The 16,107-nt window shown below is 40.3% G+C and overlaps 1 protein-coding gene across 1 annotated transcript in view; it reads right to left on the reverse strand.

Moving 5' to 3' along the window:
- Nucleotides 1-336: 336 nt before the first annotated feature.
- The window catches only part of LOC117990683 (RNA helicase aquarius), an 86,439-nt gene continuing 70,668 nt past the window's right edge, over nucleotides 337-16,107 (reverse strand). The window contains exons 15-27 of the mRNA XM_034978153.2: nucleotides 15,929-16,060; nucleotides 15,257-15,394; nucleotides 14,334-14,425; nucleotides 11,844-12,042; nucleotides 10,240-10,423; nucleotides 9,676-9,800; nucleotides 7,957-8,117; nucleotides 7,355-7,622; nucleotides 5,242-5,413; nucleotides 4,630-4,800; nucleotides 3,788-3,985; nucleotides 2,161-2,334; nucleotides 337-597 (exon numbers count right to left, since the gene is read on the reverse strand). Coding sequence (XP_034834044.1) covers nucleotides 424-597; nucleotides 2,161-2,334; nucleotides 3,788-3,985; nucleotides 4,630-4,800; nucleotides 5,242-5,413; nucleotides 7,355-7,622; nucleotides 7,957-8,117; nucleotides 9,676-9,800; nucleotides 10,240-10,423; nucleotides 11,844-12,042; nucleotides 14,334-14,425; nucleotides 15,257-15,394; nucleotides 15,929-16,060 — 2,188 coding nt within the window. The 3' untranslated portion in view covers nucleotides 337-423. The remainder of the gene's footprint in view (nucleotides 598-2,160; nucleotides 2,335-3,787; nucleotides 3,986-4,629; nucleotides 4,801-5,241; nucleotides 5,414-7,354; nucleotides 7,623-7,956; nucleotides 8,118-9,675; nucleotides 9,801-10,239; nucleotides 10,424-11,843; nucleotides 12,043-14,333; nucleotides 14,426-15,256; nucleotides 15,395-15,928; nucleotides 16,061-16,107) is intronic.

The raw sequence follows: 16,107 nt of genomic DNA on the forward strand, positions 1-16,107 counted from the left end.
ATAATAAGTAAACAAAAGTCGCAAAAGGATTTTTGATTTTAAGTGAATTTGTCCTTTTCTACGCCACAACAGGTTTACGTTTTAATAAGAATCGATGAAAATGGTCATTCAAGGTCGTTCACCGTGACCATGACCCAAAATTTAATCTTAAAATTTCAAAATAGGTAGTTTTCTACACAAAATGAGTTGAGCTATGCTTAATTCTAAATGTGCGAAGTATTATTTAAGCACCTATCAAAAGTTGGGTAAGTGTGTATTTGACTTCGTCAATGGCCGTGAATGTGGCGGGACCTATCGAAAATAGGACATATTGTAGGTATAAGAGAAACAGCAAAATTGTTTATTATTGTTATATTTTACTTATGCTTAAGTTACAGAGGTGGTATGTATTTCGATCATCAAAAACATGTTAGCTTTGAGACTTCAGGCGTTGGCTTCGTCCACCTCGTTGACGATATCGGTGGGCGTGAAGGAGGGCCCAGCGTCGGGCTCTTCGTCGTCGCTGTCGGGTGCGGCGCCGGGATGCGCGGGCACGAAGTGCTCGGGGCGCGAGGCCGGCGCGCCTGAGCCCGGCGCGCTCCAAGACTTTTGTGATTTCTGACGTACAAAATAAAATGAATAAAAAACCACTCAAGCCGCCAAGCGAGCTCAGCGTTCCCGAACGATGCCGTGTAGTAACCGATTAGGGGCATAAAGGGTTTAATGAAACTGCCATACCCCCTCCAAGTTAGCCCGCTTCCATTTTAGACTACATCATCACTTACCATCAGGTGAGATCGCAGTCAAGGACTAACTTGTATCAGAATTTAAAAAAGTACAAGTCGGACTCGCTTACGAAAGGTTCTGTACCATCTTACAAGATTACGTACCTAGGTACTATTAATTTTTTTAAATTTACATGGCGGCCATTTTGACATTTCTATTATTTGTTAATATAGCGGAAATAGAAATACATACTGAAAATTTCAACGCTTAACCTATTATACGGTTCATGAGATACAGCCCGTTAACAGACAGACATAAATAGACGACATCGGAGGACTAGTAATAGGGCCCCATTGGCACTCTTTGAGTACGGAATCCTAAAAAGGTGGCAGGAAGGGGGTGAATGAGGAAGGCAGAAGATTGTGTGTGGCAGTGAGCTTTCAGAACGGTCTATATCCAGGGGTGGACGCAAATAGTCTGATTGAAGACACTACACTCCGCCACGAAATGCTGAAGATTTTTTAATTGAGCCATTTCTCTACTAGTTGTAGTTATTATCGACATTTCTATGGCAGGTATACTCTCTATATAAACGTATTTTCGATAAGGATTATCATTGTAGGTACTGTAGGTATTGTACTGCAAAACTGTCACACATTTGATTGATTTATCCACTGATATAGCTTATCAGGTAGCATAGGGGTCAAGCGTTAACCTACCTTTGATAGAAAAGTACTTTTTCGGTAATTTTACGCTTTTCAGAGCGTAACTGTACACTTATTCTGTAAGGATTGGCCTTTGAAGCTGGCTTGTTGACAGATACATTCGCTTGTTCGTAGCTAGAGATGTAAATAACGCAAGACCATCGAACTTTCGGATTTTTCCCTTTACTTGTTCTATAAAACATTGTTTCTTGCCAGATTTTATGATTCTAGGTCAACGGCAAGTAGGGGTTTTGATTTCCTTGCGAGTGTCGAAATATGCGGCATAAACGACCGCATCTTTTGATTGCGTTGGACTTAAAAGTTTCAAAATTCAAAATTCTAATCATTTACCTATTCAGATTGGGTATTATTGTATACACTTTTTGATGGTTAATTGCTGAATTTGCAATACAATGATGTAGAGGTTAAGTTAAAACTAAAGCTACGAGGGTTCCAAACGCGCCCAGGCCGACTTTTTCACAACCAAGGGATTGTTAGACTTGAATTTCAACTTGGTACCTCCACGCGTTCCTGATAAAAAGGATCTTGACAGACAGACACACGTGATCCTTTAAGTGTTCCATTTTTAGGGTTCCGTACCTCAAAAGGAAACCTTTTTGATTTATCGTCGAAAAAATATGACTGTAGTACGGAACCCTCGGTGCGCGACTCTGATTGGCACTTGGCCGGTTTTTGTTTTGAGGTACGTATTCCTAAAACGTTCCAAAAAAGTTCCCAAGTGGAGGTTTACCTGCGAGTCGGATTGTCGCACGATGTCCAAGTACATGTCATACACGAACCGCGCCATGTGCGGCATGTCGCGTACGCTCAGCACCATCGAGTCAGGCACAGCCGCGGTGGCGCTGCGCTGCGCCGGGTAGCGCTCCCCCGGGATGATCTCTAGCTCCAGGGAACGTTCCACGAGCTAAATGACAAAAGGATGAATAAATTAATGAGTGAATATTCTTTTATTGTTCACCACAAAGATCATGCGAAGAACTTGACTTCTTGCTTGAAGACTTGGAAAGCAAATGATGAAAATCAGTTTCAGTAAGGGTAGCACGGTAGCATGGTTGGTAGTGGCAAAATCGAGTAATGATAGTTTGGCTGTTTGAAAATGTTCACTTCAAAATTTATTAATTGCATAGAGACTTAAGTGACTAGCGATTTCGTCCACGTAGATTTTTTTTAAATCGCGTGGGAACTATTTGATTTTCGGGAAAAAAGTAGCCTATATCGGTATCTAGGAGGCGAGCAATCTCTGTACCAAATAGATGATGTCCGCAACTTCGTCCACGTGGATTTAGATTTTAAATTTAATTTTTAATTTTTTTTTAGATTTGATTTTCTGCAACACAGAACAATTGATACCACGCCGCGTTGTGGCGACATATTATCAAATGGTTGCTCTAGTGGGTGTCTACTTATTCGTTAATTCAGTGTCTAACACTGAATGATAGCCATCGAGCTTATTTGACATTTATTTTTAATACATTGAAGGTTTTCTACGAAAAATTGTTTTAATATCACTCAATGAAGCAGCGATGTAGAACATGTCAAATGAGCTCGGTGGCTAATATTCAGTGTTAGACAATGAGTTAGTGAATCATCCCGCTGGACGTAGAAAATAATCAGATTTGGTTTGAATCTAAACGCGTTGGGTGCCACAGGTCGGGTCAGTATAATTTATGAATTATATTCAGTCCACTAATATGATAATAATAATAGGTAATTAAAAAATGTACTCTATTTTTCCTCAACATTTACAAAAATCACAATGCTAATTATGCAGTATTTTGTTTAATGAATGAATAATAAGACGCACTAACTCATTAGACTGACGCTTGGACAATGATAAAATTTATTTATGACCGACGGAAATAACCCATCGCTTGCCAGCAGGTCTGATTGCAGTCAAGCGCTAGTCTATAAGTTACCCAAAGTGTCAAAGTGAGTACAATAATCTCAACCCATCGCCTGCCCACTACTGAGCCACTCTTCTCTCGAAGGAGAAGGGCTTAGGCCAAAGTCCACCACGCTGGCCATGTGCGGATTGGTGGACTTCACACTGTTTGAGAAAATTACTTGGAAAACTCATAGTAATGTTTTACTTCACCGTTAAAGCAAGTAATATTTAATTACTTTAACGCACATAGCTCCGAAAAGTTAGAGGTGCGTGCCCAGGATCGAACCCACGACCTCCGATTAGAAGGCGGACGTCTGAACCACAAGGCTGTCATAGCTTGCCCACCGAGGAGTTTTTGATAGGTAAGACTCTACATAGCCCGATATCTTTCGAAAGACGTCGTCGGGTATCTTAAAAAGGTTTCCCCCCGTTCCTATCACCGAGTACAATAGATTGAGCAAATTTGTCTCACCTGATTAAACGTAGGTTGTAACTCGAAGCAGTTCCTGAACAGATTGGCTCTCGCGAAGACGTAGAGGCCGAGGCGCGCACGCGACGCGGCCACGATGAGGCGCCGCAGGTCGCGCACGTGGCCCACGGCCTTGGTCCGCACCAGCGATATGAGGGCGATGTCGTTCTGCTGCCCTTGGTATTTGTCCACCGTTGTCACCTACAAGAGCGTTATCTTTGGTAGCAAACCATTCATTGTAAATGTCAAAGAAAAAGATGATGCCGGAGACGAAAAAGAAGTGGCTAGCAATCCAAAAATACATGGAAGGCATATGGAAAGAAAGGAAAAAGGATGAAAGAGAAGAGGATGAGTTAGGGCTGCGGCAGTAGTACAGGCAGGAGTTCTAGCCGGTAGGAGTCCGGCACTATCCGATACGAATTCGAATGTCTATGACCATTTCCTCTCCTACGGGGAAAAAAGGGATAATACGAAAGCCGTGGTGTACGAATAATACTCCCATCACTATCCACTAAACGGACGGAGCAGAGCGAAGATGTGTAAGGCAGACCATGCAAAAACTCTTATAGGTCTGCTTAGCACGTATCCATTCCGCTTCACTTAAGCTGACAGGCAGGTCATAGATCTGTTATGCGGTGCGAGGGACAATAGTTTCCGCTAGAGACGCTGCTGGATATATGTGCCGTGGAGTAGATATTTTGTTTATAGGTCTGTGTGTTTGTAGGTCTGTTGTTTAACTACGTCGGTTCTCGAGGTAGCTAGTGCGGTACGGAATTTGATATCTTCCATTTTGGTCACAAATGGTACAGTATTATATTAGCCTAGAGTTCTGCATATCCACCAACCTTGTGTGGTCTGCCGATGAGCGGGTTGTCGGCGCAGCGCTTGGTGATGACGTCGCGGATGAGGTGCTTCTGGCCGTTGTAGGTGGTGAGGATGGAGATGCGGTGCGCCGGCCAGCCCACCAGCCGCATGAACATGAACACCGCCACCACGTACTCGGCCTCCGCCAAGTTCTACGAGGCATTCAATAAAATAAATGTTTTTTTTTTCGGGAAATATTTGGTACAGACCACATTATGTGTCAGTAAAGAGACAAACACTTAAAGCACGTTTTCAACCAAATAGCTTGCACCATCCACACTGATCCCATCCACATGATTAGAATAAGTTAGGATTCGCCAACAAACTGGCCTACCAGTTTGGCAAGAAATAAATGTTAAAATAATCCTCACTATCACCGTATTCATGGTCGGTGTCTTATTTCTCCAGGCAAAGTTTTACAAATTACCACACGAGTGAAGTCGCGGGTAAAAGCTAGTAAGATCATATAACCTTGATGCGTCTTTGTGACGCTGCTTTGATCTTTCTATCTTTGCTCTGATCCATGGCCCTGTAACCGATATGCCTTAAAAGGTCATAAATTGCACGAACACGTGTGCGAAATGGCGTCTTACCTGGTAGAAGTACGGGCTGGGTTCAGTCTCGCCCGCACCGTTGAAGTCGTCCACGTTGATGAGCTGGAAGTCGTGGCGCAGACCGGCGTTGGCGGCGCGGTACTCAGGCAGGCGACACACGTGCGCCAAGTCACCCAGGTTGCGGTACCGCCAGCGATACAGGTTGCATATACTGCGGGAGATAAGCGACGTCAATACGATGGTTTTCGTCATCGTTGTCATCAACTGATGGACATCCACTGATGGGCATACTAGGTGTCTTCCATATAGAGGCACCGGCGCTAATACATAAGCGCCGGTGTTTCTTTACCTAGGGAAACACATACTGCACCCGGAAGAGGCGAAAAAATCTCAGCCAAGAATCTGCTGCTGTTCCTGGCCGCAATTAGTATTGGACGGGAACTGTAAAATGGGGGCGATCACAATAGATCGGCAACGGTCAACGTGGAAATACATCATCATCAATATATACTTATAATATATATATTATATATATATATATACTTATAATAAAACTGTAACAGGTCAAATTCTGTACATTGAAGGTGTTTTGAAATTTTTTTTTCGAGGGCACTCTATAATCGATACTGAACCCAAAACTGTAATTTTTTTCATTTTTGTCTGTCTGTCTGTCTATCTGTCTGTCTGTCTGTCTGTCTGTCTGTATCACGGCCGCGCATCACGCTGAAACTACTGAATGGATTCCAATGAAACTTGGTACGATTTGAGGTCATACTATGAGGAAGAATATAGGATACTTTTTATCCCGAAATTCAGCATGGTTCCCGTCAGCAGTCCGATTTCATTTATTCTTTTTTTGTTAGAAAGGAAATATTTTAAAGATTGTTCCGTAAATATTTCAAGGTCATCGGTTTTTAACCGACTGTCAAAAAGTAGGTGGTTCTTTTTTCTACATCGATTTTTCGAGGTTTCTGGACCGATTTGCAATTTTCTTTTTTAAATCAACAAAAAAAGTTTTCGTGTCGGTCACATAAAAATTCTGGATTCAACTCCTCAACCCTGATGATGTAGGGTACAGCACTCCTAAACTATAATGTTTCAGGAACTGCGGATGATGCAAAATTATTTTAGGTACCAAGCATAGGCTACATCATTGAACTTCGGATCCTAACTCCTCAATCCTGATGCTGCAAAGTACTAAAGTCCTAAATCGTGGGGATTTTAGAATTTCTGATAGTGAATTGATATTTTAGGTATCAAGCAACGGCTTCACGATGACACTCCCAGTCCGAAATACTCTAACCTGATGATGCAGGGTACAGCACTCCTAAACCACAGAGATTCAGGAACTGTTCATGGTGAAATAATATTGTAAATGCCAAGCATAGACTATTTTATTGAATTCCAAGTCTCAACTCTTCAATCATCATCAGCCTGCGGACGTCCACTGTTGGACATAGGCCTTCCCTAAAGAGCGCCACCACACCCGGTCTTCAGCCTTCCTCATCCAGCCACTTCCCGCCAGCCTCTTTATATCGTCGGTCCATCGTGCTGGAGGGCGTCCCACACTATGCTTGCCTACCTACGCGGTCTCCTCTCAAGGACTTTCCGGCTCCAACGGCCATCACCTCTACGACAGGCATGACCTGCCTTCTTTTATCCCGGAAAATAAAGTTCCCATGGGCTTTTGAAAACCTACATCCACGCGGACGAAGTCGCAGGCATCAGCTAGTTCGGTAATAAATTAAATTATTTTTTAATTTTTAGTGTTCATTGTAAGATATTGAAGTTGGTTTTTATTTTTTTGTAAAATATACTTCACAAATTTTAGTGGCCCCATGGGTATTAAAATATGCTGTCTGGTTAAAAACCTACTGTTTACTAAGCTATTACATTGATCACGAGCGATTTACTCTTATCCGTTGAGGAGTTCCATTATCTATCTTCAAAGATGTTCATCAGATCTTCATCAAATTTATATGGGACTACCTGGGAAGTATACCCTTTCTAACAAAAAAGAATTTTTCAAGTGTCTTCGAGTAATCGGGGAACATAAATAAAATAAAATAAAACAAAAATTCCGACAAATTGAGAACCTCCTCCTTTTTTGAAGTCGGTTTAGAAGTAAAAATAAAACTGATTAAGAACTAACCTTGATCGTGCTCTTCCTTGCGCATCCAATTCTACATAGGGTACTCCAAGTCTGACCATTCGAGTGAACAAGCTCTGCTCCATGTTGCAATACTTCTGGAAGGCCATGTTCTTGACCACCGGCGGCAGCTGGTGATGGTCGCCGATCATGATCCAGCGTTTGAGACGCGAGCGGCCGTCTTGGGGATTTTGTAGGAGAAGCGGAATGAAGGTTTCAATTTCTAGGATTTGCGCCGACTCTTCCATCAATATGTTGTCGTATTTGAAACCTGATGAAAATCAAATGAATATAAAAATGTATACTTATTGGTAAAATTGCAGTGAAATCAAATCTGTATACTATATGAAATTCAAAGTTCTGACTGCTCAGGCTCGGTTCAACGAAATCTTTTTTATTTTTTAAATTTATAGACTAGCGCTTGGCTGCAATCAGACATGGTGGCAAGTGATGATGCAGCCTAAGGATGGAGCGCGCTTGCCTAGAAGATACCTATTCTTCACTTTACTTTTGACTTGAACTCAAAGTTTGAATAGTCTCGAGGAAAAAACTGAGTTTTTCAAAACGCCATTTCCAAACAACAACAAAAATAGGTATAAACATACCCATCTGAACTAGTTCTGAACGTTTCAAGGCGGCATGTGTGCAAGTCATAGCAATAATCTTGGCCTCCTTAACCAGCAGGTACTTGGAGCGGTCCAGGCCTGACCTCAGCAGCTCGAACGCGCGGAACTCTTCCAACTCCTCGAATATGTGGTCTATGTATCTGTAAACAAAGTTACGAACTATTACCACAGTCTAAAGGAACCAATACAGTGGCCCAACAGAGACTTTTGAACAACCGTGCGCATTTGACGGGTAAGACGCGGAAGGAACCGCCCCAATAGGGATTTTGGATATGCCAAAAAAAATCTTCGTGATTATTAAATACCTACCGGGTCTTTCAAAATACGTAAAATCTTCTGTTAGTTTTTTTGAATTATCGACTAAACTAAAACGATACGGTATATACGTTTATTACTTTAGGCGTGGTGGCGGGTGCGGAAGAGGCTACGAGTGTACAGTAGCTGGCAGAAAATAATATAGTACATCGACCTTTAGAAAGAGATTTCGGCTTCGTAGAGAGTTATATTGTCTCTCCCTATGTGACGTTTTTTCGGTGTTAACGACGACGCTCGCTCTCTTTCTAAAGGTCGATCAATATTTCCCCTGCCGGATACTGTAAGCACGTATTTGTTTAGTCGTTCTCAAACTTAGCTTTACCAACTCGTACGCAACCATTGCTAGATTTCTATACCTATTAGTTACGCATATCGATATTAACTGAAGAGTGAATTATTAATTTATACAAAAACTAATAATTCCAGTTTTTGAAATCAAACTTTTTTTTAATCCGCATTTGGCCAGGGTGGTAGACTATCACTCTGAGAGGCGACCCGTGCTCTGTAGTGAGTCGGCGATGGGTTGATCATAATAATGATGATGAACTTTTTTATCGAGATGAAGAAGTTAATATTTATGGAAAACCATAGGTACTACTGTAAAAACACTTTTAAAATCCGATTTGGACAAAAAGGCAACATTTTTATTGCAATATATGCATTCCAGTCATACACGAAAATGAAAAACGAATTTTCATTTTATATGATGTACCTATCATGAAAACATGAAACATTCCAGGATTAATAAACGGTAAGTACTAATTGGTGTGCCACTGAATCACCATAGAACGAGTGTAATAAAATAACGTTAGATCACTGGCATTGAAAATATATGTTAATGTCACGATGACGGTTGTAGATTGCCGAGCATGGCGAATCTTAAATCTATTGATACAGCAAATCAGGTGATGATGTAATGCAGCAAATCAAAACGTGTCATTTTAAGTGCAAGATATAAAACAAGTTTTGGAGTGAGTAAATAAGATAGGCGCCTATGCAATGAATGCAACAAAATGACTTCTCACGCGCCATTTTAACTCTATGGGTCAGCTGTCATATTAAAAGTACGGTTCACCTTTAAAATAAGAGCTAAAATCGACATTTTTACATGACAATTGACACATCAAGTTAAAATGGCGCGTTTAAAGTCATTTTGTACGCATAATACCAAAAGTGGACCACTTATTTTTAAGATGGCCTCGTCACACCAACATTCCGGTTGACTTTTTTTCTAGGATACAGACACCTAGTAAAGCTAAAAAAGCGTTCACAGAACTTTTATTGGAATTATCGACTCCTAGGTTAGGCGATTATTTTTTTCAGCAAATTAAGTAACCCGTCTACTAGGCTATCACGAAAGCTAGTACAAAGTCAAATAAATACCGGTAACAGCTCTCAGCAATATCCATGTCTTGCTGGTAGGATTTCCCGGGGAAAAGTGGTTTGGGAGCATCGTCGAAGAACTCGTGGAATGGAAACTCTTTGCTGATCGTCTCTATCGATTTTGTCTAAACAAATAAAATTAGTTTTGTAAGTTACTAGCTTATTGCCGCGACTTCGTCCACGTGGACTACACAAATTTCAATCCCTTATTTTAACCCTTTCTTAGCAGATGCCTACGTCATAATAGCTACCTACATGTAAAAGTACAGCGCATTCGTCCAGTGGTTTGAGCTGTGCGTTGATAGATCAGTCGGTCAGTCAGTCAGCTTTTCCTTATATATATATATATATAAGATAATAATTAATAATTGGCCTAGTTAGCAATTCAAAATCACATCATAGATGGCGCTGTCCGTATTTAACTTGCAGTGTTACACATAAAAGTGTTATTTTATCTTATACGATGGTAAGTACATGAAGGGTTCTTCATGTGCGTATCCGACACACACTTGACCGGATTTTTTGTTCGATGGTCTACGTGGGAAGTATATAGGCTAGAGCTACCTGATCCTTGCTGCACGTGTGCAGGAAGGTCTGCCAGCGCGGGCGCACGAGGTACACGTGGAAGTGGTGCGCCAACTCGCACGTGGCGCCCGCGTCGCCGCCCGCGCCCAGTGTGCTCTGCAGCCTCGACACTTGCTCCAACAACTCCAGGCGTTTCGCTAACACGTAGTTCACACGACCGTATCTATGAGACAAAAATATCGCATAAAGTAAAAAAAATCTTTGTGAATATAGTAACATGACGTGCTATAGCGCGTAAAAACCAGTTAAATCTGTACGGTGCAAAGTGCAACATGCGCTATACGCAACGCACCCTCTCGTTTAAAATAGCTTTTCCTGCTTGTGTTGTAACGGGATGGCGTGCGAAACATTGCAATAAAGATTTATAGGGATTAACGGATTAAAGCGATCTTGTGTAGGTAAGTAATCTTAATTGTTTTATTATTATATTCTCACAAAGTCAAATACTACCGAAATATGGCTTCCCATACTACAGGGGATATCTACTTAAGTATTGTTTCGGGGTAGAAACTATAGCCACATATGCCATGGGTTGAATTTTGTAAAAAGTTTGGTGACAAGGAATCTATTAGAAAATAAAAATATTATGACTTCAACGTAATATCTTGTGAAGTTTAAGAATGGCTAGAAAATTGAAACTAGAAAAAATCTTCAATCCAAATTGTGAGCAACTGATAAATTGCTATTCGTGAATTATGGATTTTTAATTGATTCGTTTAAAATTCGAAGAATGAATTGTATGATGATGAATGAATGAATTGTTCGAACAATGTAGACAATTAATTTCAATCAACAGTGCGAGTCTATGATTTACAAGATGCATTGCATCTTTAAGTAATAAATAAATGAAACAATTTTGTTCAACTCATTCGATTTCACTCTTAGTTATATTAATAGCTCTGACTCCGAATCTTAGGAATCAGTGAGTAATATAAAATAATTCATGTACCTATCTTGTTTCAGTAATGCCTTAGTTTCAATTACTCCTCCTCCATAAATAGTTACTGGAAAGATTTGTGTCGTTTTCACACATTACATTTTGTCAAACGATACCTAATAATAATTTTTTAGCTGCAGGATAACCGAGAACCAAGTTCGCTGACTTAGCCCAAACCATCGTTGCAGTGGAAAGTGCCCACTGCCATGCTTATTGTAAAAGCGATGGCGGCTGAAGCCGGAAATTTTTACACTGGAATTCATAGTCAAGATAGGGGCTTCTTTAGGGGACCATTTAGATGAAATATGTAATGTTCAACCTTAATATATTGCATTGAGGTTGAATATGACACATGTCGTCTGAATGTTCGCCTAAAAAGCCCCTATCTTGACTATGACTTCCAGTGTTAGAGTAGAGACCAGGTAAGTGTAGTGTGGAGCGCCCTCATAGCATGATTAAATGAAAATGATCGACCGATGATTTAAAGAGGATGGTGGGAAGTTGTTGTATGAAGAAGGCATAGGACTGGATGTGGTGACGCTTTTTAATAATAATAATAATAAAGTTTTTTATTAAAGGCAAAGAACCCAGTATACATAGTTTTTGAGAAAGGCGTATGTTGATGATGAATTATTTATAAACAAACCTCGAAAAATCTTTATCTGTTTGTAGCGCCTCTTCACCGTGCCCCAGACGCAGCAGATGTCTCTCATCCACGTCGAGCTCGGCCACCTTCTCGAACAACTGGTTGAGGGCCTGGTTACTGTGGGTGACCACCAATGTTCTCTGCCAGGGGAAGTTGTGGTACAGATTGGAGATTATCTGTACTGCTACGTCCGTTTTTCCTGTAATAAAGAAGGATAATGTAAATAATGATACTTTCTCAAACAACTGATTGAGGGCTCAATTTTACTGTATAGATGAGCACACGGGCGAGTTTGGAATCCTCGTAGGTTAACGTCAATTATCACCATTACATAATCATCTTACAAATTCAACAGTTGACAATCAAAAAGTTTACAATGGAACCCATTTTGATTAATGCTTAGAGTTTGAGCCTTCGCTGCCGCGAGCTGTGGTCCATACAGTTTCAAGATCATCTGTAAGGCTACGTCCTGTTTTGTCTATAATACAATAGGTAATGTTAATAAATCAGTTACTTACGCAATTTTGACGCAATAATCAACTATTAGGTAACTATACTTGATGCCCGCGGTTTTATGTGCGTAGATTTAGGTTTTTTTTAATTCCGTGGGACTTGGGAGCTCTTTGATTTCGATAAATGGTGTGTCTGTCTGGCCGCTAGCTTTTCCCGGCGCATTCGTTTAACCAACTTTGACGAATTGTGGTACAGAAATAATATGCATCCCGAAGAAAACATAGGCTTTGTGTAGGTACTGGAAAATCAAAGTATTCCCACGAGATTCTTAAAAAAACCTAGATCTACGCCGACGAATCGCGGGCATCATCTATTCGGTACAGAGATAGAGGCTACTTTTTTATTGTAAAATCAATGAGTTCTCACAGGAATTTAAAAAACCGAAACTTACGCGAACGAACCAGCATCATTTTTTTTAATAGAGATAGCGAGCAAACGAGCAGGCGGGTCATCTGATGTTAAGTGATTACCGCCGCCCATGAACATTTGCAGCACCAGAGGAACCGCCGATGCGTTGCCGGCCTTTTAGGAATTTTAGGGATCATGTAGTATTAGTATGGATTATTGAATTAATTTTATATTATAGTGTGCTGATATAGAAAATACCTATTTTAGAGCTATTTCGTCTTAATAGTTTTCAGAATTACTCAACAGTAAATTTCAGTAGGTGATAATTTGAACAACACTTGTTACACCGAAACTCAAGTGGGCAATTTATTATTGTAACAGGAACCATGATTCGGTACTTTGGCGTAAGTACTTAGCGCTTCATTGAAAGTAATTGAAATGTTTATATATACCACGGTTCTGTGAAAAACACAGGCATATTGTGTACTATTTCTATCAATTTGCAGATGTTTAGCAAGGTAATCTTTTCTAATCTATACTTCCATACTAAGTAATATTATAAATACGAAAGTGTGCCTGTGTGTCAGTCCGTCTGCTACGTTTTCACGGTCTATTATTTTTACCCATTTCGACGAAATTTGGTACAGAGTTGGCTTACATCGGGATGTAAGCTAACTCTGTACTTCTACTTTATATACCGGAAAATCAACGAGTTTTCACGGGATTTAAATAAACTAAATCCGAGCGAACAATGTCGCGGGCGTCATATAGTCTCAATCTGCGTAACCGTTCATCCATGAAACATCGTAACATACGCGATGCGTAGGTGTCAAATCGTATAAAGTTTTTACAAAGCGTCAAGCGAGCTTGCACTTTTTGATGATGCAACGCGACGCGATGTCACACCCGCAGTTTTGAGTTTCGGCTCTAAACTTAATTGGCAATTCAAGGATATGCAAAGAGCGAGGATTTGACTCGCAGCTCGTTTCAGCAATGCGCTGGATTGCAATTATCTAAATATATAAAAGGAAAAGGTGACTGACTGATCTATCAACGCACAGCTTAAACTACTGGACGGATCGGGCTGAAATTTGGCATGAGCTATTATGACGTAGGCATCGGCTAGAAAGAATTTTCAAAAATCCTTTCTGGGGGGTCTGAAATTTGTGTAGTCCACGCGTACTAAGTCGCGAGCATAAGCTAGTTTTTATATATAGTATAGTATTATTGTAAATAGAATGTTTGAAAAGAGCAACCGCAGAGTTTCTTGCTGGTTATCCTCGGTAGGAATTTACTATTGCTATTCTTTTGCTGGAACTTGATGATGAGAATAGCACCGCTTTGAGACCTGACAATTTTGTTTCAACTAGCTTATGCCCGCGACTTCGTCCGCGTGGACTACACAAATTTGGAATCCCTATTTAACCCCCTTAAGGGTTTTGAATTTTCAAAAATCCTTTCTTAGCGGATGCCTACATCATAATAGCTATCAGCATGCCAAATTTCAGCCCGGTCCGTCCAGCAGTTTGAGCTGTGCGTTGATAGATCAGTCAGTCAGTCACCTTTTCCTTTTATATATTTAGATTTAATTGAACAACAGAATTAAAATAGTAAAAAAAAAGTACGTACCAGTTCCGGGTGGTCCAACCACTAGGGTGAGTCCAGGCTGCATCCCCGACCGAATTGCTTCCACTTGGGTAGGAGTGAATAAGATGTTGTTCCTAAAAGCGAAACTCGTATTAATTAAAATTGTTTCAATAATAGTACTGCAGAGCGAATTACTGTTCCGGTACAATGCTGGTGTTCTTAAAATACTGCCATACCTTTTTCAGGTATGGCAGTTCTTATTAGTGTATAGTGTATACTGTATACTATATTTATTTACTAGATAATGCCCGCGACTTCGTCCTCCTATACCTGCCAAATTTCATGATTCTAGGTCAACGGGAAGTACCCTGTAGGTTTCTTGACAGACCGACAGACAGACAGACAGACAACAAAGTGAGGGTAATATATATCCTATAAGGGTTCAGTTTTTTCCTTTTGAGGTACGGAACCCTAAAAATTATGGAACCATTTCACAAACTACCACTATTGATTTAAAAAAAAATTGCGAATCGGTCAAACTCGGAGAAATCGGTGTACATTCATAGAATAAAAAGCATCTCTTTGAGAACTTCCTCCTTTTTGGAGGTATCTATGTTAAAAAAGAAAGGAATTTTAAACCATCCTGATTTTGTAGGATGATCTCAAATTCAAATCAAATCAAATCAATCTTTATTTGCTCAAATGTAGATGTTTTACAACTTACTTGAATAGTATCACTACATTTGCCACGCAATGGCATGCAAATATCTACTTACTTGAGTTCATATACTATTACAACATATTTAAATTCAATAATAACATTTCAAATGTTCAAAAATTAAATAAAACTAAACTAAAAATAAACAAAAATTTAAGGCTTTTGACTCAATTCCTGGGATTTAAAAAATTGTTTAAGCCCTATACTACCTTCAGGTATTCTATAAGTAATAAGTTTTACCACTTACTTCTTCGGCTCGTTGTAGAGATAGGGTCCCCGCTTCGGCTGGACGTGCGGTTCGACTACGATCACCTTGCGAGCGTCGTCCTCGTCCATTGCATTCTCGCCTAGTTCTTGTTTACGCATCACGTTCTCAAATGTTAGTCTGGTTAAAAAATTAAAAAAAAAATCTCTTTACATTGCCTTAAAACTAAGGAACGGTAACAACTGCATTAGTTAGAAACTGTGTTACAGTTGTTAACGCCCACCTCCAGATTGAGAAGTTCCATAAAAAAAAACAATGAATATTAGGTAAAGAAAACATGCGTGATATAGGTAACTAACTAACAATAAGAAACTGGAAGACGCACCACGACGTTATGAACCCTGACCCCCGCGTAAACGTGACATGCTTATACCAAGTTCCAACCTAAAGATACACAGTACAGTCAAAACAGTGTGCGCAAAAGAAGTGTTCAAATTCCAAATTCAAAATTCCAAAGTCCTGAAAACGAGGCGCATTGTATAAAAACAGATCTCAGTCGGGCTTGTGTATTCAATTCTTAGTCTATGACCTGCGCAAACGGCCATGTTCAAAGCCGCAAAATGTCCGTCCCCAGCCTCCTTTCCCGCTTGTCATCTCGACCTGTCGCGGACTTTAAGTATGCTGGTTTCAATTTCTAATATGTTATGGACTCACTTGAATGGACGTACTAGTTTCCTCGGATCGTCAGTTTGTACTTTTATCTCGTATCCTGGGAAGCTGTTGCGTAAGTGCTCCATGTCCAGGAAAGTATCATTGAAGTCCAGAGACGGGATCTCGTTGGGCATTCTGATTGAAGAGGAAAGAGGAATTACACATATTTTCATTTAAGGAAA

The sequence above is a fragment of the Maniola hyperantus genome, chromosome 18, assembly GCF_902806685.2.
Source record: "Maniola hyperantus chromosome 18, iAphHyp1.2, whole genome shotgun sequence".
Taxonomy (NCBI): Eukaryota; Metazoa; Arthropoda; class Insecta; order Lepidoptera; family Nymphalidae; genus Maniola; species Maniola hyperantus.